The sequence below is a fragment of the Sinocyclocheilus rhinocerous genome, unplaced genomic scaffold, assembly GCF_001515625.1.
Source record: "Sinocyclocheilus rhinocerous isolate Xijiao unplaced genomic scaffold, SAMN03320098_v1.1 scaffold226, whole genome shotgun sequence".
In the NCBI taxonomy this organism is placed as follows: domain Eukaryota; kingdom Metazoa; phylum Chordata; class Actinopteri; order Cypriniformes; family Cyprinidae; genus Sinocyclocheilus; species Sinocyclocheilus rhinocerous.
This window is the reverse complement of record NW_015631726.1, coordinates 480,600-501,826: the sequence shown is the minus strand read 5'-3', so window position 1 is coordinate 501,826 and position 21,227 is coordinate 480,600. Positions and strand designations below refer to the sequence as shown.

The window sequence follows — 21,227 nt, the reverse complement described above, 5'->3', positions numbered from 1 at the left end:
AATTAAATCTTAATGTTGGTGTTACCAATACCAAGTGGTCAATGAGTTAAAATAAAATGCAATAAAATAAATGTAATAAAATAAAATAAAAATAGATGATAAAATGATTAATGAAAACATAACAATAAATTAATCCCTGTAAAAAGCCACAAGATTCGAGATATAATTCAAGTTTATGTTATGTCTAGTTATGTGTCAAAGTTTCATACACAAAACAACGAAACTAAACTAAACGAAATAAAATAAAATAAAATAAAATAAAATAAAATAATGCTGGAAAACATTTTTACTATGCTAACAAGCAGACTTAAATAGGGTTTTTATGTAATTCACTCCATTCTTGTGCACCATTCCAGGCCAGCAAGCTTTTCAGGCCAGCCCCTATAATTCAAGCCAACAGCTGCCTCAGCAAGCAATCTCTCTCCCTCTCTGCTTCTCAAGTGTCCCGTTCTTTATGCAAAGCAATTTCATATGTTGCGCTGTCAGTATTTCGGTCTAGCGCCTCTTGTGTGTCTGAAGGGCTCTTGTGCGTGCTGGCCTTGCCAATGCCCCTTGGCTCAAAAATCTCACCATCACAGTCACGGAGTCACAGAGGCAGAAAAACTATTCTCAGGGAAGGTCTTTCTCTCCACAGGGGCACATAGTCAGACCCACTCTTTAAAATCGAGCAGTTTTGCTCACGTCAATAGTGAACTCTGTGCTGAAATATGAAAACACAACCCGGAATCATTAATTAAACACATAGACGCAAGCAAAAGAAACAAGTTGTTCTCTTGGCTCACAGTGATTTATAATGGCAGGTTTGTTAATGAGAAACGCATGAGCGATGTTAACACACAACCCTGGCTGAAGGATCTTTAGCATTAGAGTTGGGAAGTCCATTTCAATCACTCACTGTCAGGGATCGGTGCGGTGATGCTTTCTGCCCAGCTTTACGTTGTATTAAGTATTTATGGAGGTGGCAAGGGAACTGTGATGATTTATACAGAGGACAGAGATTACTGGAAAGCACAGGGATTTTATAAACACATAAAACTGCTAAGAAAAACATATGATACGTTGCCTACTGTATACTTAACTATCAGCGGTGAGTAAGAGTAAACTGTACATGATGGGAGCAGTATCTGGAAAAAATGGATGCTGTGAATATAAAATAAATGGATTTCTAACAATATTCTTAAAATATGGGAGATTTCCAACGGGATCCTGATCATGTCCAGACAAATTCTTCAGAAAAAGGCTGTGCAGGTTGTTTTAAGTCCTAAGGAATCACATTCTCCTTGATCTTTTAAGATGAAATAACTTGATGTACTATGAAAACACTGTAACTTTCATAACTCAGAAAAGAGCCGTTAGTAAAACTAAGTTATGAAAATGACTCGCTCTGCAACTTTTTACATCACACAGACAAATGAATCCAAATTGCACAGTAAATGGCACCTGTTTGATTATCAGAAACTTGACCCACCCAGTCATGGTCAGGTGACAAGGATAAAGTACAATAGATGCCATTATTCCTAAAAACAAAAACAAGAACGATGCATCTGTCTCTTCATATGTCCATCTAACTCTTCATCTACAAATTTTAACATCAACATTTCTGCTGATGTGTCTGTTCTAGCCCTGACTGGACTCCCAGAATGCCTCTGCACAACCCCTCCCACCCTATGCGAATTCTAACATCAGCGCAATCCATATGACAGAAGGTCATATGGATAGGCCTATAATTGTATTAACACTATAAAGAATATATTTAAGCATTAAAACTGCATTAATTTCATTAGAATTAAGAGTTGTCAGCAGCCTACTGTAGTATGAAAAACATTAACGTGCTTTTGGGGTAAAATCTGTGCGATTAATTATACAGGACAAAGCTAATTCATCTTAATATTCATAACATAAGAATGTTATGCATGCACTACCATTCAAAAGTTTATAGCTGGCAAGGTTTTTCAATGTTATTGAAAGAAATCTGTTATGCTCACCAAGGCTAGATTCATTTGATCAAAAAATAAAAAGTAATATTGTGAAATACTATTACAATTAAAAATGACAGTTTTCTGTTTTAATATATAATGTATTCCTATGATGACAAAGCTGAATTTTCAGCAGCCATTACTCCAGTCTTCAGTGTAAAATGATCCTTCAGAAATCATTATAAAATGCTGATTTTTTTTTGCTCAAGAAACATTTCTTACTATTATAAATGTTGAAAATAGTTGTGCTGCTTACTATGTTTGTTTTTTCAGCATTCTTTGATTAATAGAAATTTCAAAAGAACATGATTTAATTGAAATAGAAATCTTTTGTAAATTTACAAATGTCTTTACTATTACTTTTGATTAATTTAATATATACTTGTTGAATAAAAGTATTGATTTCTTTAGAGAAAAAAAACTTTTTGGAAATTTTTGGAACATTGATTTTGGGGTGAAACATTTGTAAAATTCCTTGTTGTTGTGCCTGTGTGTACATGTACCCTTACAAATGTACAGCAACACCGGTATTGTTTGTGTGTGTGTGTGTAATAGGCATTTATGATCCATCATTAGAGGGGTAATTAACAGCAGCACTCCCTCCCCCCGCGCAGGTTCACAGCAGCAGCTCTCACTATCAGAGGGTTGCCATGGCAGCTGCTCCCCTGCAATTTACTCTGCCAGACCTTTGTTCAGCATCCCTGCAATCTTTCCTTTTACATTTTTTGTGCTGACATGAGAGAAGCGCCACCTCATTTTCTTCCTCGTACACCCCTGAGGCCTCACAAATACCCAGACAGAAAAGCTCTGGCCTAACTTACTTCCTCATGCCAGAGTCGTCTATACTCTCTGGTCTCCAAAAACAAGATTAAACTGCTTTGGAGATATAAGTGCAAGTGTATGACACCATGACTTTTAAAATTGCAACACACTGTTATTAACCCTAGTCTATCATTGCAATGGGAAAAACCAGACATAATTGTTCACTCTTGGCTAATTATGTCTTTCCTTTCACTTTACATTAATAGCTGTCATGCACGATGGAACGCAGGGAGCTTATGTTATTTTTTACGAAATATTAAGATAAACCATCTGTGGATAATATGTAGTTTGGCTGCTCTGAACTACAGTATCTATTATAACTATTACATCTATTATAACATTTCAGTCATGTTGAGACTCCAGCAAGTTTGTAAACATATTACGCCCTCACTCATGCAAAAAAAATAAAATAAATGTATTATAATAATTTTTAATAATAATTTAAAATAATGGGATACAATTTTTTTTTGCTTTTGATCTTGACCTCTAGTTCCAGCCTCAGATGGCATACCCAGTGGACACACTGTCTGTCTGATCTGTGCACATTGCACAAAAAATCAAAGCTGTAATCAACAGTTTCAATCTGATTATCCACTCAAAAAGACTCACATGATATTATTTTTTTCTCCATGCTGGTCTATTATTGTAGTTATTTTTTTTTTTTTTCTTAAATATATACATGCATGTGTGTGTAATTATATGTAGGGTATCAGAGCGAATCAGACAAATTAAGATTCAATCAGATTGGTGCTGAACAACCCAAAAAGTCAAATTCCACAAAGAGGCCCAGGATAACAAGACAACGTCATAAATCTGTCCACGATACCCTGGCGCCACAAGTCTGAAGCAAGTCCACCAACTAGCAGTTTTGAGCAGCTCACAGCATTAAAACAAAAGAACACTTATTGATAGTTCCAACTCAGGAAGGAGTTATTCCAATTTAGGGCAAGTAACCAAGATTGATGGTCAAAGAGATGCACAGCATGAAGCTAAAGACTTTCTTCGGATTGACTTCCCCCCCACCTAGGAGACAAGAACCAGACTGAGATTCCTTCTAGTCTCCTTTTGACCTCTGTTTCTCACAGAACACACCCTCACGTTCACAGAATGGCAGAGAGACTGCCTTTACATGTATATATGCACCAAAATGATGCTAAAAGGACTTATGAGCAACTTTCACTTCTATGCATAACTCTATATCATGTATGTAACCCACACATTTGACTATCATGTCCTAATCACTTATTGTGTATGTATTTTGAATAACTATTGAACAGTTTATAGGATTATATTCATGTTGGGTATGTATGAGTTTGACTTTTCATGCTTTAAAATGTTTCTATGAATCAGTACTTTGTAAAATGTATTATATTCTTGTTATAGAAATCATGCCCAAATTATACTCTGCAAGAGCGGGAAAATTCGGACTGATAAGATAACATAGATAAGATAACATATTGGGAGGAGAAACATAGCAACACCCCAAGCTAAGACAATGTCTAACTGGTCAAGACACCATTTGGGATGTGTCTAACAGCCCGGTTTAAATACTCAGGACACCATCAAATTATGCTTTTTGCCTCCATTTTTTTAGTCATTGCTTTTTGATTTATGCTTTTAGCCATGCCTTTTGCCCGTGAATTCTTCGAGCGCCGTTCCAGCGTGCTCTGGCTTGAATGCCAGCAGCTCCTCTAAAACCATGAGGAGAAACGTCACCTAGTCTCGTCAAACTTTACCCTTTTCTTTCTTTTACTTTAGTTTCTTTTCTTTTCGTTTCGTGTTCTGAGTTCAGTTTTGTCTCCGAGTTCACCTCGAGACTCTGACCGGCTCAAAACTTCAACCAGCCCACAACTCTGCATCTTCAGCCAACGCCCAATCATTGGCTTCCCAAGATGTCACTTCAACGACTACTGAACTTCCAGCCAATCAGCAACCTCGGGAAACCCCTTTCTGCAATGATGACAACAATGGAACCCCCTAAACAAGTAACGCATCTTTCTGCAACTTGTGTGAATGTATGAGTGCGTATGTTTATGTGTAGATTAGATTAGATCTTGTTATTGTGCTAATAAATAGTGTTTTCACTATATTTTGGATATTAATATCCATGCAGAGTTGATGTTGTACGGCCCATTCAGTGAATCGCTGGCCTATTCAGTTGATCAGCCATAAAACAGCGATTCTGTCCAAATTCCCTATAAAATCAAAAATAATTCCCTTTGACCTGTTTCCCTTACATATATATACACATAATAAATATACACAGTACACACACATATATTATGTAAACAAAAACTTTTATTTTGGATGCGATTAATCGCGATTAATCATTTGACAGCACTAATATATATATATATATATATATATACAAACTCAGATATATATACATACACTCACAGTCTTGCAGCCTCTTCCTGTCTAACTGGGCAATTCTTGGCCAGAAATAACAGCAATAAGGACCAGACGCTACGCCGCAAGTCACACGTCTGCCTAGACGAGACTATTTGACCTCTATCATATGACAACTTGGAAAGGAAATCCTTAACAACTTTCACTTCAATTGCTGTGTAAAAATTCTGAAGTCAAAAGCTAATCATCTAGCAATTATTAGTCATAGGGTTTCCTGTGGACAGAAGCTCATGTGAAAGGCATTTTCTGCTTCTCACCAGCAGTCACAGCGTGTCCAGAGGTGAGGTCTCCGTTGAAGCCGTTCTCTTTGGCGTAGGAGGCGGCAGAACCAGCGTGGGCACTGCCAGGCTGGCAAGTCCTGTAGGTAGAAGAGAAGCCGTTCTCTCCATGCCCACCTGGGGAGGATGAGCCCTGGGCTCCCGGAGATGACCACTGGGGGCCGCTGTCCTCGGGCTGCCGACCGTCTGCCATCTGAACCAGAGGTGAAGGGGTCACTCCTTACTCCTGAATGATCAGAAAAATGCTTAATGTTAATACGCTGACTGAACAGAATGCCACTGGATATTTAAAGTCGATCAAGATTCATCATCTACTCATGTAAAAGTGTCAGAGAACAATAAAGATAGACAATATTATAGTATATTATGACCTGATCACATGACATGTTAAATTCAGAGAATTTATTATTTAGCATATTATATATAGTAAGATTTTTTTTTAAATAAATTAATACTTTAAGTCAACAAAGAAAGCATTAAATTGATCAAAATTGACAGTATATTTATAAAAACATTTGTAATGTAACAAAAGGTTTTGGTTTAAAAATAAACACTGTTATTTTGAACTTTCTTTTCATCAAAGAATCCTGAAAAAAAGACATATCATGGTTACCACAAAAATATTAGGCAGCACAACTGTTTTCAACATTGATAATAATAAGAAATGTTTCTTGGGCACCAAATCAGCATATTAGAATTATTTCTGAAGGATCATGTGACATTGAAGACTGAAGAAATGGCTGCTGAAAATTCAGTTTTGCCATTACAGGAATAAATTACATTTTAAAATATATTAAAATAGAAGACAGTTATTTTAATCTGTAATAATATTTCACAATGTTACAGTTTTTACAGTATTTTGATCATAAAAATGTAGCTTTACCAAACCTTACCAACCCCAAACCTTTGAACAGTATATGTAATAATTAGTGCTGTCAAACGATTAATCATGATTAATCGCATCCAAAATAAATGTTTTTGTTCACATAATATATGTATGTTTACTGTGTATATTTATTATGAATATATAAAAGCACACACATACAGTATAGAATTGGGAAATATTTACATGTATATATTTATAGTCATATAATTTATATTATATATAAATATATTTATTATATAAACATAACATATTTTTCTTAAATATATACATGCATGTGTGTGTATTTATATATACATAATAAATACACACAGTATACACACATATATTATGTGAACAAAAACTTTTATTTTGGATGCGATTAATCGCGATTAATCGTTTGACAGCACTAAATTATTAACACTTGTATAATGTAATATTATAATTAAATGTTATATAAAATATATATTATTAAGTATAAGCAATGTTTTAAATTATTTTAAAATCATTACAAATATACAAAGAAAATTGTGTAAACAATTGCAAAATTGAGCAGTCCTATCAAATACTGAGTACAATTTTAAGATGATAAAGAGATGCTGTTATTCGTTTTCCTTATAACCAGGACTGCTATACCATCACTTGAATTTTTCCATGCCAGTACATTATATTGGTATAATCCATTTCCAATTAACCTATCCCTAAACAACACATAAAAACAAAAACTGGTTATTAACTTTACACGTCAGTCCCTTCCTTCCTACAGAGGTGATTGTTAAGCTGCAAACAGGACCAGACAACATTGGTAGGTGCCATATATGATTTGCACTACATTGAAAAAACACACTCTGACAGCAGATTCTTTGAAAAAGGACAGCAGCGTGTCAATGTGAAATGCACTTTCTTCACATCTTCCTCACCTGTCACAACATATATGAAAAATGAGGGTGAAGGACGGAAGAGCAGCCTGTATTTTGATGATACACTTGACAGAACATGTGTTTCCACTGAATTTGGTGGGTTATAGCAAATGTCACAGTCTCCTGTCGGCTATGCAAGGTACATGAGCATACAATATATCCACAACAAGGGCATTTACCCTTCATAAATAAGAAAGAAAGAATGATAAAAAGAGGGCGAGACAGGCATTGCAGTGTGCCAGCAATTAAAGCTGAAGTTTTAAAGTACAGCAGTAGCTTGTAAATCTTAATTTGTAGTATCCGTTCGTGTCAGAACTCTGCCCTCTATCTCTCGCCCACTCTCTCTCTCTCTCAGTTTCGCCCTGAAGTGGATTTTCAGATGACTTTGGGCCACCAGAGATGTTCATGATACCTTAATTGCTCAGTGGGGATGTTGAGTGTGTGCTGGTGTCTGTGCTGCTAATGGAGGCTTTGATCAGCCACGACTCATTCCTTCTCTCTGACTGACAGTAACTCCTCGAGGGAGGACGCCTTCCTTCCCTCTCGCTCCCTTTCAATCTCAATCCCTCACTCGGTGTTACTAAGGGTCTTTCTCGAGGCCTTTAGGATTATTGCAACTGGTTGATTATAGGAAAAGTTTCTGCCTGATTGCACAGAGTAACTCCTAAGCAAAACCCTATGATTCCTGGTGGAAGGAAAAGGCTATGTAATCCAAAATTAGGTATTATGTTACTTTAATTTACTGATGTAGCTAAGGCAAGCATCACTTTGCTCATATATAGGGTTACATAGGGATTTGGCCAAATCACCAAATACTAAGTATTGCATTTCAGCATGTAAAATTACATAAAATTATTTGGTTTGATGAGGAGGGGTGTGATATTACTAAGTAGACCACAAGTTGGGCAAAATAACCCACAGACTTACATTGAAGCCATATTAAGTGACAAGAATTTGCCTAAAAAAATAGTAAATAAAATATAAAAATGTGTAAATATTATATATATATATATATATATATATATATAAACACACATAAAAATATAAAAAATAAAGGATAAAAATAATACAAAAATAATACAAATAAAATCTTTTTTAAATTAAATGTAACATTTTAGCTGTTTTCCTATTTCTGATTGTAATGGTTTTGACCTTTTTGCCCTTTTTTGGTTAGAATGGGACTTCTTATGTGTTGCATTTAAAACAAAAGCATTTACAGCACCTTTAAGATATACAGATGTTCTGAATGTACGGTAATGTTGCAGATTAGTGACATTAATTCTCAGATGTAAGACATTTAGCTTAATTGAACTTGTAAAGTCAGCTGCAATGGCCAAGGGCAATGCCAAAGACTGACACAAGTGACTCATCCATATCATCACTGTCATATATGCTAAATTTCTAATCGTCTCACAGCAAACTTATCTGCTGAAGGCCAGATACACTGTGATTACAGTCTGATAGCTTGCTGGGTATCGGTGGTGCCGTAGTCATGAAAGAACCCCGCTGAGACCTTGATTAACTGGGGAATCGTGGGAAAGCATTAAACCTAGCACTAAAAATTCAATCTAATGCAGCACTCCCACTGGCACTCTACACCAAAAGTGTTGAAAACTATTTCAAAAAGTTTGAAAATATATGAAAAGAAAATCCTGAATGTTTAAAAACACAGCTCAAACTGTAAAACATGGCACCAGTCAAAAAATAAATAAAAATTGGAGGGTGGACTCTTGACTTGGGCCAATAAATTGATTAGCAACCACATAGCAACATGCAATCAACCACAACATGCTAGCATTGAGGAGATTACTTTTTAAACAGGCAAGCTTCACTAGGAAAATAAATAAATAAATATTACTTTAAATTAAAGCTCATTTAATTAGCATTAGTAAATGTATTGTTATTTATACAAAATGAAATGCATTAGTACTTATAGAAATTAACATTGACATTAGTAAATGCAATCAAAATATTGTTATTTTTTAGTTTATGATAAAAAAAACTAACCTTACTGTAAAGCATTACCAAAATGATTTATTGAATGAAATGACAGACAGACAGACATAAAGATGGATGGATGGATGGATGGATGAATGTGCTATTATTTGTCTTCACTCTCATTGGTAGTACCAAATCATTTGCATAAAATCAAAATTTCTAAATTTTCTTCCATCACAGGACACCCCCCCCATCATATCCCCAATGACCACTGCTGGTCATGTCATCTCATGTCACCAAATCACACTAAAAATAAATGACTTTGTCTCTGCAAATCACTGTATCTGTGAAAGTGTCTCCAAAAGTGACAGAGAAAGACAAGGACATTCACAACAACCGAAGACCTCTTCTTTAGAGACTTGAGTTATTTATTGCAGACTGACAAGGACTCTCTTTTTATTTGGCAATGTCGGATTCAGAGAAAGCACTCCTCATAGAAAAAAACAGTAAACAGGTCAGCTCAATGTCACTCTCTCTTTCTCTCTCACCTCGCAGTCTGTACATGATCAAGGTCACTTTTAGACCAGCATCAATCCTTTAGCTACACTGGCACACTCACAAATACACAATTTTGTAAATCTCACTGCAACAAGGCATAAACTGAGCACATTACAGTACCAGCATCAGTGAAATATTTATCTGAAAAACAGCACACTCTGGTGGACGGAAATGGCAGTAATACTCAATAAGCTTGAGGGGGTTTGAATAGACACTGAAGCGACAGCAGGTGAAGTACACTGGGCACAGTACCTGTCTGAGCGCCAGGCTTCTGATGATCTTGATCTAGAGAACGTATGCTGGGCACTGTGAAAGTACCAGGCGTGAGGCCAGCCAACAAATCCGACCTACCAGCAAAGATGCAGAAGGCAGGTCCAGAGTACTGCTCCCCAAACAACTGTGATGACTTACTGGAGCCAAAGACTAGCAGCAAATGGACCACTTGTAGAAAATGAATGGGAGAAACCTTTCAACGCAGCAAAACATTTACATCTATGCATTTAGCAGATGTTTTTATCCAAAGCAACTTCCAATAGATGAGCATAAGCAATCTGTCACAGAGCCAACAATATTCACAGTATACAGTACCAGGTCTATTATAAAGTTAGATTAGGAAACAAAATAGAGCAGAGGAAAAGTGAAAAGTAGTAAGAAACAATGCCCTGCCTTTTAGCCCAAGGACCATTGTCTTGTGGCTCTAGAAACATTTTTGTAGGCCAAAAGTTAACATTTTAGCACTTCCTGTTCTATCGTCATAAAGTCAATGAAATTTTTAATAGATTTTTGCTTAAGTGCTAAAAGGTCTGTGGTTAAAATAAGCACAAAGTAGTCTCACATTTTATTCAACTTGTGTTCATTTGTGAAGACTGTCATGATGAACAAACGAGCTTACTTTATGAAAAATTCTGTTGGGTTTTTGTCGAGGGGACCAGGGACCATGACTACTTCTGGGTTGGCTTACAAAAATACATCATCACTGCAGCATTCTATTGGCAGGACTGACCTGAAATGATTTCAGCTTTAGAAGCAAAATGCATAATATTTTAGTCCGATTTTATTACCAATTTGATGTTTAGCCAACAGTTTTGGAGAGATTTCAGCCTTTCCCCATACAAACAGATAGGAGCTATACTTCTATAACCACTGCCTAGACAAAAAGCAGCTGGCCAGGGCGTTTCCAAGATACCCACGATTGAACAGATTTACGTTAAAACTGATTTTGCCAAAGCTAACAAAAATTAACATAACTCAAACAATTGAGCTGCATCTGATTCCACAATTCAGATCAAACTAAAGCCATATGTCATTTGTTTATTCTCCACAAATCCATTATAAATCCACAAAAACTGAGCTGGAATAGAGAAAACAGCATCACAAGCATCTGTTTATGACTCTGCGTATTTGAATTTACTCTCAGCTGTCGCAGCACTGCAGGGCCACTTCCTGTACAAGCAAAGAGAGATGGATGGATTGCTGATGAAGTGGACGTCTATGAAAAGACAGCCACATCACTTTCTCCGTTCTCGGCCGGCCGGGCTAATGCATGGAAGTTAACTTCTGCAGAAACTGGGTTGATCATCACATATCCCCCGGTGTGAGCTTTGTGGTGCATTCTGGGAAATAAGCACCACAGGAAACCAACCTGTCTGCTGGACCCCAGCACAGAGATTAAGTCAAGAACAGGACAAGCTGTTACACTGTCCTCAGACAACCCCCAAACTAAGTGTTACTTCTAAAAATAGAACAAAAACATGAGGACATCAAAAACATGCACTTTTCACATTACATTTTCACATCCACTTCCTTTAAAAGCACTTTTTGCTTTTCAGTATGAATTCAGACTAACTTTTTGACTGTTGAGCCAGTCTACAAATGCTTTTTAGCAACTGCGTACAAATTAAATCGACTACTGTACCAAGTACCTATGGGGTCAAATTTGACTCTTGAGCAAACTTGAAAAACAGTTAATAAATTTGAACCTAGATGATTCATATCATCCGCTGATGCAGTTGTCACAGTAAATAAAGAGAAGCCCAACTTGTAGCTTATAATCCGCCTGTAGCTGGTGCCATGCCAAAATTGAACCCCATGCCCCCCACGCAGACCCAGCTGTGATTGGTGGATGAAGTGTGGCGCTTAGGAGCACGCTCTAATTGGCTGAGAGAGGATGGCAGTCGGACGAGCCATTTCTTTCAACCCAGATGGAAGTGACAGCTCTGACCTTCTTTTTTCCCAGAAAGGGAAGCAGGAAAAAAATCTCAAACTCTCCCTGGGTGAACCAGAGCCAGTTGGCAGACATCTACGCCCCTGGCACTCACACGTCCCTGAGCAGACAGTGTGATATGAGCACCCTATCCAAACCCTGCAACCTTTAGGGGTGTCTGTGAAGCTGTGAAGTCAAAGCCCCGAACTGTTTTGGTAGGACTTTTGTTCATGCTGTCAGAACTCCCTACTGGGGATGGCATTAAATTGCCCCAGAAGAAGATGAACATTTGCACTGACATTCAAGACTTTAACTTTTCTATTCCGAAAGTTCAAAATAACTTGTGATAGATCCCAAATTTGAATAGGCGCACCACCGCGGCTGGGATTAATCCTTGGAATGTGGCTTGTACTGACAGTAAACACTATTTGAATAAACGAAAAAAGCAATTGCGTCTGGATGAACATTAAATCCGAACCCACACGACAGTAGAAATCCTCACTTAAACCCTTGTTTAAACCCTTTTGTACACCATGTCAAAGCTATTCAAGCACATAACAAATATGCAAGCAAAATATGCAGTAGAATTCATATGGAAATGCATGAAATCAATATGGAAATGCACATAGGGTGCATTCACTAATTCCGACATTCTTAAAAATAAAGGTTCTTTCCTGGTGTTGGTGGTTCCATGGAGAATTTTAACATCCATGGAACCTTTCCATTGCATAAAAAGTTCTTCTATAATAATAAAAAGAATTCTTCAGATTATAAGAATGTTCTGTAAAACCTGGAACACTGCAAAAAATGCTTTTCTTACTTAGATCTTTTGTCTTGTTTCCAGCCAAAATATCAAACAATTCTTAAATCAAGAAGGATTGAATACACAAGGAGTGAATACACTTCATGACTTATGCAAAGATTTGACACTAGTCAGAGCCAGTCTGTAGATTTTGGACCATTCACAATTCACAGAAAATCACAAAGTGATTCAGACTTTGATTTTAATAAGTTAGAGGATATCAATCAGGCTTGATACTTTGAGCTGATTTTAGAACACACATTGTTTTCATTTGTCATGTGTCTCCTACCAATGAGTCACACGGAAGTTGTTTTCAGCATGATTTGAAAAGTCTGTTTATGTGTGATCCTCATTCATTTAGTGTATGTTGGCCAACTTTCTCTGCAACCATTTACAAAATCGTGTATGATGCCTAGTGTTTTAAAATATTTTTGATTTTAAAAGTTGTATAGTACATTCCAGAATTAAGAATCAAAAATTTTCTTTTTTAAGAACTGTTCATTTAAAGGTTTGTTGGAAAACTCAAAATTGTTCTTGTATCACCGCAAACCTCCATTTTGCAGCTGACAAAATGTTTAAAAGTGATTCAAATGGACAAATTGAGAACAACAAACTTGAAGAAAAAAAAACTTCAGGGGTGCAATATTTGTCACTGGGACAGGACAGTACCCTTAAATGGTACTAATATGTACTCCTAAAAGGATTGTTTACCCGAAAATAAACATTCTGGCATCATTTATTCACCATCATGTCATTTCAATTCTGTATGGCTTTTTTTTCATCTGTGGAACAGAAGAAATTACTGCATTTGTCAATATAATTAAAGTCAATGGGGTCAAAAACAACAATGAACACACTGTATGTAAAAGAAAGTGATGGTGAACAAATGATGACAAAATTTTAATTTTTGAGTGAACTGTCCCTTGAAGGTATTAATATGCATCCTTTAGAAGTAGATGAGGTACAAAGGTATACCTTTGCAGGGTGATGTCAGTGCAGTACTGTTGGACCTTAAAAGTCAGAACTGTCAGCCAGATCACATGCATCGCTGTTAATGCATGGGTTTGTGCCAAATTCCAAATCAAGTGGTTAAAAACACTCAGCTTGCCAAGACAAGCACTAAAGAATCTACATGTATCAAAGTAATCTACATCAAGAGTATGCTGGCAGTTGCTGCTAACTGCAGGTTAAATAGGTATTATCCTTCATTCCTCCCCCCACTCTTCCTCTCTCCATATGGATACCTAGCTCACTCCACTGCAGCTGCATTGCAGAGCTCTCAGATCACACATACACACTCCAAAAGGGAGACAGAACAGCAACTGGACTATGTTAGATGTGGACTGAGAACTGTCCTCGGGTGTTACTGCACAGTGTTGCAAAACGTGGACACTGATACAGGTTTTTATGGGTCTTTTTATTTGCTACAGGAAGAGGTGAACATAAACCTGTGGGTTTTATTTATATAAAGAGGCTGCCTGTCATCCAAAGAGGAGCGGGCAGCATAAAGAGTGATACATCATGTTCCATTGAAACACAGCTGAAGTACCGTTTCCTCTTGAATTATTTACTCAAGACTGTCACAGTATCTGTGAGAAGTTCAATCTACCAAACTGGACATTCAATATCCTGTCAAACATTTCTCGTGTTTCTACACTGTGTGGAGAAGGCTTACCCACAGTGTCAGTGTCTTTTAGGACCAGGTTTTTGGAAGATTGGCATCTGTATCTTTTCTCAAGACTATATAGTAAATCATCAATTTTTGGTCTGATTCATCCTGCACTTCATTGTGCAAAGAAAAAAATGTGTATTGAACACAAACTCCATTTCTGAAACTTTTTTTTTGTTTGTTTGTTTCGGCTGATGTCATATAGACCATGCAGGTGGGAAAAATTATTAACCAATAGCCTATCAGCATTTTTGGCATTATTTTAGAGTACTGTTGTAGGTAATGCACCTATTCTTAAATATTGCCATTAAGTACACACTAATTTAATGCTGATTAATGTAAATAGTGTAAGTTGCATCAACAATAGCAAACAGTCTAACCGAGATAAACTGTATCTAGATGCTCTCAAGTAAACTTTTTCACTCAAAACATTTCAAAAGTTTGTGTATCACCTGCTGTCACTGTTTTGGGACCTTCACAATCCACTGTAAACTACATTCTGGTCTGGCTAAATTTTGATAAGCAAATCCCACTTTTCACAATCCAATAAACTCCTCTATAGATCAAATTAAGTCCTAAATATTCATATGTAATCCTTAGTCCCACTTGGAAATACATCAAATTACAGAAGTTAAAATGGGTTCTGAATGTCATTTCATGTCTACCTTGAGGATCCTAATGGGATAACCAAACAACTAAAATCCTTTTTAATCTTAAAGTCCCATTTCCAGTGTATTTGTACAGAATTTTGTACAGAATTAGCAGATGTTTAAAGGATCCTTTATGCTTCTTTGAATGCTTTAAGATAATTCCATTAGAATCCTGCACATTCCTTTGGGATTTATTGACTAACAGTAACATCACTCATCTATAACTTGCATACGACTCATCACAGGAGAGTGACAAGTGTCTTTCTGTGTCTTATTATTTTGTTTTCCCTCTGGCTTTCCTCTAGTTTTAAAATGTAAAATTATTATTGTTTGCTGCGGGAGCTCGAGTAGTTTAAAAATTCACAGTGGGATTGTTCGAATCTGCGATACGAATGATACTGCTTTAGCATCTTACACATGCAATTACAGCCTGCAGGCTAGATTACACATCTGCTGTGAAACCTGTTAAAAACAAGCTTGCATAAGTGTGGTCGTGACACTATACACTGCTCTGCACTGCCTACGGTCTTGATATGGATGCTAGTGCGGTGGTGAGGGTTATACACTAGCGAAAACGGAGAAAGGAAGAAAGAGTTATTAAATTATGTTGTGTATAGATGCCAAATTAGTTTCAAATCTTCATTCACACAGCATGATACAATCGCTGGAATATCCTCTAATGTGTGACTCATGGCTGACTCATAAAATCAAAAAACTGATGGCTTAATCCAAAATATTACAAGATTAGCGTTTTGCTAATCTTTTTTTTTATTGCAGAAGATTAGTCACATGCATTCTGTAAACGATCATGCGCGCATTTCAACATGTAAATACTCAGACACATATGTGCAAACATCTATAAAATTAAACAGCTGCACGTGTTTTAGTCAACTGAGGGAGAAAAACATGACAGGAATCTCATCTCTTTCACACGTCTCTGTGTGGGCGTCCGCACACGTAAACATCGACCCGCCAAGCCACGTCCTACCCATCAACACGAACGTGTAAACATTCATTAGACCGATCGGAAGAGCCTTCGCCTTTTTCCATCTCTCAGAGGGCCCAAAGTGCATTCAAAAGCAGGGAGAGGAAGGCTAATGAAAAGCTCTTCTGCTGCAGCTTCGCTTGAAAACAGAAGCAGAGAGAAAAGCAAAGCACTGCTTATTAACTGGCTTTTGTTTTGGTATTTCGCGGGTGTGCGTCATGCTCATCAGCAGCTTGAAGGGCTCTCTGCCTACCGCTCAACCCACTCACAGCTCCTGTGTGCTGAGACTTAAAACATTCTCTCCACCTCAATCTGCTACTGTAACTACAACACAAACTGTATTACATTTCAGGGTTACAAGGTTTTTGGATAGAGATCTGAGGCAGTTTCGTGAAGCCAGACTTCTGATAATCATAGTCTACTCCACATTGCAGCCGGCCGCTTGAAAGAATATTCCAGGTTCAGTACAATCGACAACATTTGTGGCATGATGTTGATTACCACAAAAAAATTTTAAAAAATTAAAATCAACTCGTGCCCAGTGAGGAAATTAAATGTCAGTGAATAGGGCCCATATTCAGAGGATTTAAAATCACAAATTTGAAGCTTTATAATTTTTTACAGTGGTTTTAGGGTTTTTGAGGTTGGCAACGGTCATGGCAATGAAGTTGTAAAATTGGATATAGCTTTACAAGAAAAAGGTTAATATGTTTATATTCATGCTGTTTATGTCTTGTGGCTATGCTGTTATTATTAACAAGCTAAAACTATTAAATATCGCTTTTGTTCAATGAAAACAAAAAACTTGAATAAAATATATAATAAAATATATAAATATATATATATATTATATATATATATATATTTATTTTATATATACTGTATATATATATTATAGTATATAAATAATACCAAAAAGAACACTGAAATAGTTCACTTCCATTGTAAGTGTCTCACTGTAACCCAGATTTTTTTTTTTTTTTTTAAGAATCAGCTTTTCAGGGCTGGTTCACACTGATCCAACAAACACAGAATTAGTGCAGTGTAAAATAGACATCAGACAGGATAAAGCCGTCTGAGAAACATGTAAAGCTACCAATCACACTTTGTTTTCTTTTACATGACATTTAAGAACAAAATAATCTGAAATCAGATACAACACTGTAGCAGCCTGGGAATTTATAAACACGAGACTGTTTCCCAGTGGACTGATAAAATCCTGTACACCCTGACTTATAGGGCCCTATCCAAAATGGCCCATTTATATGGACTTGCAATCTTATGACTTTCACTTAAACATTTCTGTGATGTCCATAAGTCACATTTGTCATTTTATGATTATGAAGGGTCCTCATGAGCACCCCCTTTGTGGCCACACTGGTGCAGATTTCACCACATTATCGACTGCTATCACCTCTGTGGAATCACTTCACCAAAATGTGGAGGTGGAGTGCAATGGCTGAGGGTGTCCATTGCTGTTTGCATCCTAAACATTATGCAAGAACAGAATTAGTACTTCTGAAATCACTAGTATGCAAAGGTTACCTGGATGATAGGCTATTTGTGTGCAACCATGCATGCCTTTTGGGTAATATTGCCTACAATCCCCTACCAAGATGACAATCAAGTGGACTGCCTTAAAGGGAATTTGGTCCTACTGCTTAAAACAGAGGTGAACTGGGATGAATCAAAGATCAGAGGTGGTTCATATGGCATTTATGCCACATGTTAATGTAAGAGGAGCCGTAATAAGGTCTGTTGTGATTGGTCATGCTAGAGATGTACTGCAGGGATTGGCTGGTACCTGTCTAGGTGGTGGTACTCCAGTGACGATTGGTGGCGTATTTAGGAGGCGGCTTCAGGGCCCTGTGGAGTCTCTCAGCGGGACAAGCACCTGCAAACAGATCAGATCAAAGAAACACTTCTGTTAGCTTCCAAATATATACATAATAATTAAAGCTGTTACTGATGAAGAAACTGTCTGTATAAATGTGCGAGGAAGAACACATGGGAGTATGTGTTACTAACACACAGAATGAGCTCATTAGCTCTTTATTGAGATCACAACCTCGGCAATCAGCATTGAACTATGTATGACACACACACACCTGGACAAACCACAGAGACAGGCCTTCATTACAGCACACACATTAGTGTTGAATGGTACACCTATAGAATACAAAAACCATAATTCTCTTGCTTTGCCTATACACAGCCAGTATGTCCATCATAGGCATGCTATTTTAAAATGAATGCTTATCATGCTTGAATTTTCAGCTCCAGTTTTCATTGTCACATGATCCTTCCATGCTAATTTTCTGCTTAAGAAACCTTTCTTATTATCGGTGTTGAAAATGTACTGCTTTATAAAACTCAAACTAATAGTTAATACAAATAAAAAAAAATTATTTAACCCAATATCTGTTATTTTACCTAATATTCAAAACCAGTCACATTTAAATTTATATCATGACAACTCTCTGATGGTTTAGCATGATAATGTACATGACAATGTTAATGTGTTTGGTCTTGGTGGAACAGATCTGCTATGCTGCTGCGGCAGAGCAAGTACCGAGACTTTCTACTGCCAATACACCCACAACATGCTGCTGTGAGCATGTAACATAACCCCCATATACAGTATAGGATACATGAATTACCCTGCAGCAAATCTATACAGGTGGAGCTGGGGAAGGTGGAGGGTTTCTGAAGCGCACTGCAACTGCTCCAGCAAGCACTAGCCAAGTATTTGAATGTTGAGCAGCAAGCTTATTGGCTGCTGATACAAAAAGAACCAATCAGCTGCGCCATATGATAATCATGTCATTATGTCAGATTGAGTTAGACAAATTGGTCTGCGCCATCTAGAGTTTCATGACAGAACTTTTGATTTAATATGATGCCTTGGTAAAAAAATTGCCTTTATAGAACATACACGGTTCCATAGGTTTTGAAACAGCATTTATCTCCTTCACACACTCTATGGCCATAAAGAAAGCCTGACATAGATTTTCAGTGCATCATTCTGTATGCCATTCGTGGGCATACACAAGTCTCTGATGGAGGCACAAGAGAACATCTCCACAGGCTTGAACTAAATAAAGAGCTCCAGTTATCAGCGTTTGACAGCGGCTCTGACACAACAGTCACCTCTGCTTAACTCCATTCACAGCTGCTTCAACACGTCTTTATTATGGAGCATAATGTACTTATGACTGCAGCTTTGGTTCCAGATAAACCTGTACAACTCCATATTCCCATTGGTTTTTGAGACTGTTTGTGTGAGTGATAGAAAGCCTAGAAAAGCTTGAAGAGAAAAGATGGATATACTAACCAGTGTACTGGTGTCCATTTACCCTATAAAACAGCACTGTAGTGGTGCAATGATGGCATCAGTCTAAGGTTGCATGGATGGATGAAGGATACGTTTTTTGGAATTATGCATAGACTTTTTTAGGCCGTTTTAAGTTTAAAAGTGACCATTTTAAGTTGAAACACTGTAATAATGGATTTATTTCTTAAAAACACAGATATTTTCACTTCACAAGACATTAATTGATGGACTGGAGACGTGATGTTTTTATCAGCTGTTTGGACTCTCATACGGCACCCATTCATTGCAGACGATCCATTGGTGAGCAAGTGACGTAATGCTAAATTTCTCCAAATCTGTCCCGATGAAGAAATAAACCCATCTACAACTTGGATGGCCTGAGGGTGAGTACAGTCTCAGCAAATTTTCATTTTTAGGTGAACTATTCTTTTAAAATTGTATGCTGTTTTGAAATAAAAACACTAAAAATCAACCATTTAAAATGCAACAAGTGAATTTAGGCATCACAACATTATAATGTATGATATAAAAAAAAAAAAGATTATTTATTTTGAGATTTCCTAAAGATTGCATTTAACAATGTTATTAATTTGATTTAGTGTTAAATAATATTAATGCTGGGAAATGCATGTAAAAATGTTCAATAACTTAGCAAAATAATACAAATAGCAGGTCTAAATGTACCCCTATTTATCCATCTATCTACAGTATGTATCCTGTTCTGGTGGGTCAGAGCAACAAAGTTCTGACTTTCTGCTTGCGCTTCAGGGGATATGAGGTGGAAAATGCCGCGTTTTCCTCTCTGCCACCAGATAATATGCAGACGCTCCACACAGTGACTCACACTGCATGAGCATGAGTGCCGTTCATGGCATGTTCACACTGAGAACTCCAATGAGACAGAGTAATTTCACCCTCGCAGGCACAGAGAGCCCCACACGGGTCCCAGAACCAGCAAACTGACATACTGCTGCAGCAGATGGGATTTAATGCATCCCTAACACACACCAACACACACAAGTAAACAACGGTCATGCATACAAACTGAAAACATGAGTACATAACAAAAAAAGTACTTTGTTCCACACTGTAATGGCAACTAAACTGAGAAAGTATTTTTTTTGCATTTTTTATGTATATTATTTATATACATATATATTTTTTACATTAAAAACATTAAATATAATGTGTGTGTGTGTGTGTGTGTGTGTGTGTTAAATAAGTAATATTAAATAAATGACAAAAATATATAATGTATGCATGTGTGCATGTATATATGAGTGTGTGCATACTTTATACAACACTGTAATGGTGGCTACATTTAAAAAATGTAATGTATTTTGTATTATTATATCTATTTTTTATTTAATTTAAATGTTTTAATTATTGATTTTTTTTAATTAAAGATTTTTAATGACATGAAGAAACAGAACAAACTAAGACAGACTCAATCCAGAATAACTATGGCAATATCTACAAGATGCTTCAAGAAACCTACCTGCAAAGCTACCTGAAAAACTATGCACAAGTGCACCTAGGGCAAAAGCTGCTTTAAATGCAAAGGATGGTCACACCAAATGTTGATTTAATTTAGTTAATAGAAGTTAAGTGATAAAGAAAATCTATTTATGACATTATTTTTGACAGCATCCTCATTTTACAGCATTTTTACACAAGTGCCTAAAACTTTTAACAGCACTGTACCTTCGCAGGTAGGTTTCTTGAAGCATTTTGGAGACATTGCCACAGTTCTTCTGAATTTAGTCTGTCTCAGTTTGTTCTGTTTCTTCATGTCATTCCAGACAGACTGGATGATGATGA

The 21,227-nt window shown here is 36.8% G+C and overlaps 1 protein-coding gene across 4 annotated transcripts in view; it reads right to left on the bottom strand.

The window, feature by feature from the left end:
* map2 (microtubule-associated protein 2) overlaps positions 1-21,227 on the bottom strand; it is a 111,852-nt gene that overhangs the window by 35,497 nt on the left and 55,128 nt on the right. For all 4 annotated transcript variants that reach the window (XM_016554739.1, XM_016554737.1, XM_016554740.1 and 1 more), the window contains 2 exons: positions 17,877-17,966; positions 5,465-5,711 (listed from right to left, as the gene is read on the bottom strand). In XM_016554739.1, the coding sequence (XP_016410225.1) occupies positions 5,465-5,678 (214 nt within the window). In that variant the 5' untranslated portion in view covers positions 5,679-5,711; positions 17,877-17,966. The remainder of the gene's footprint in view (positions 1-5,464; positions 5,712-17,876; positions 17,967-21,227) is intronic.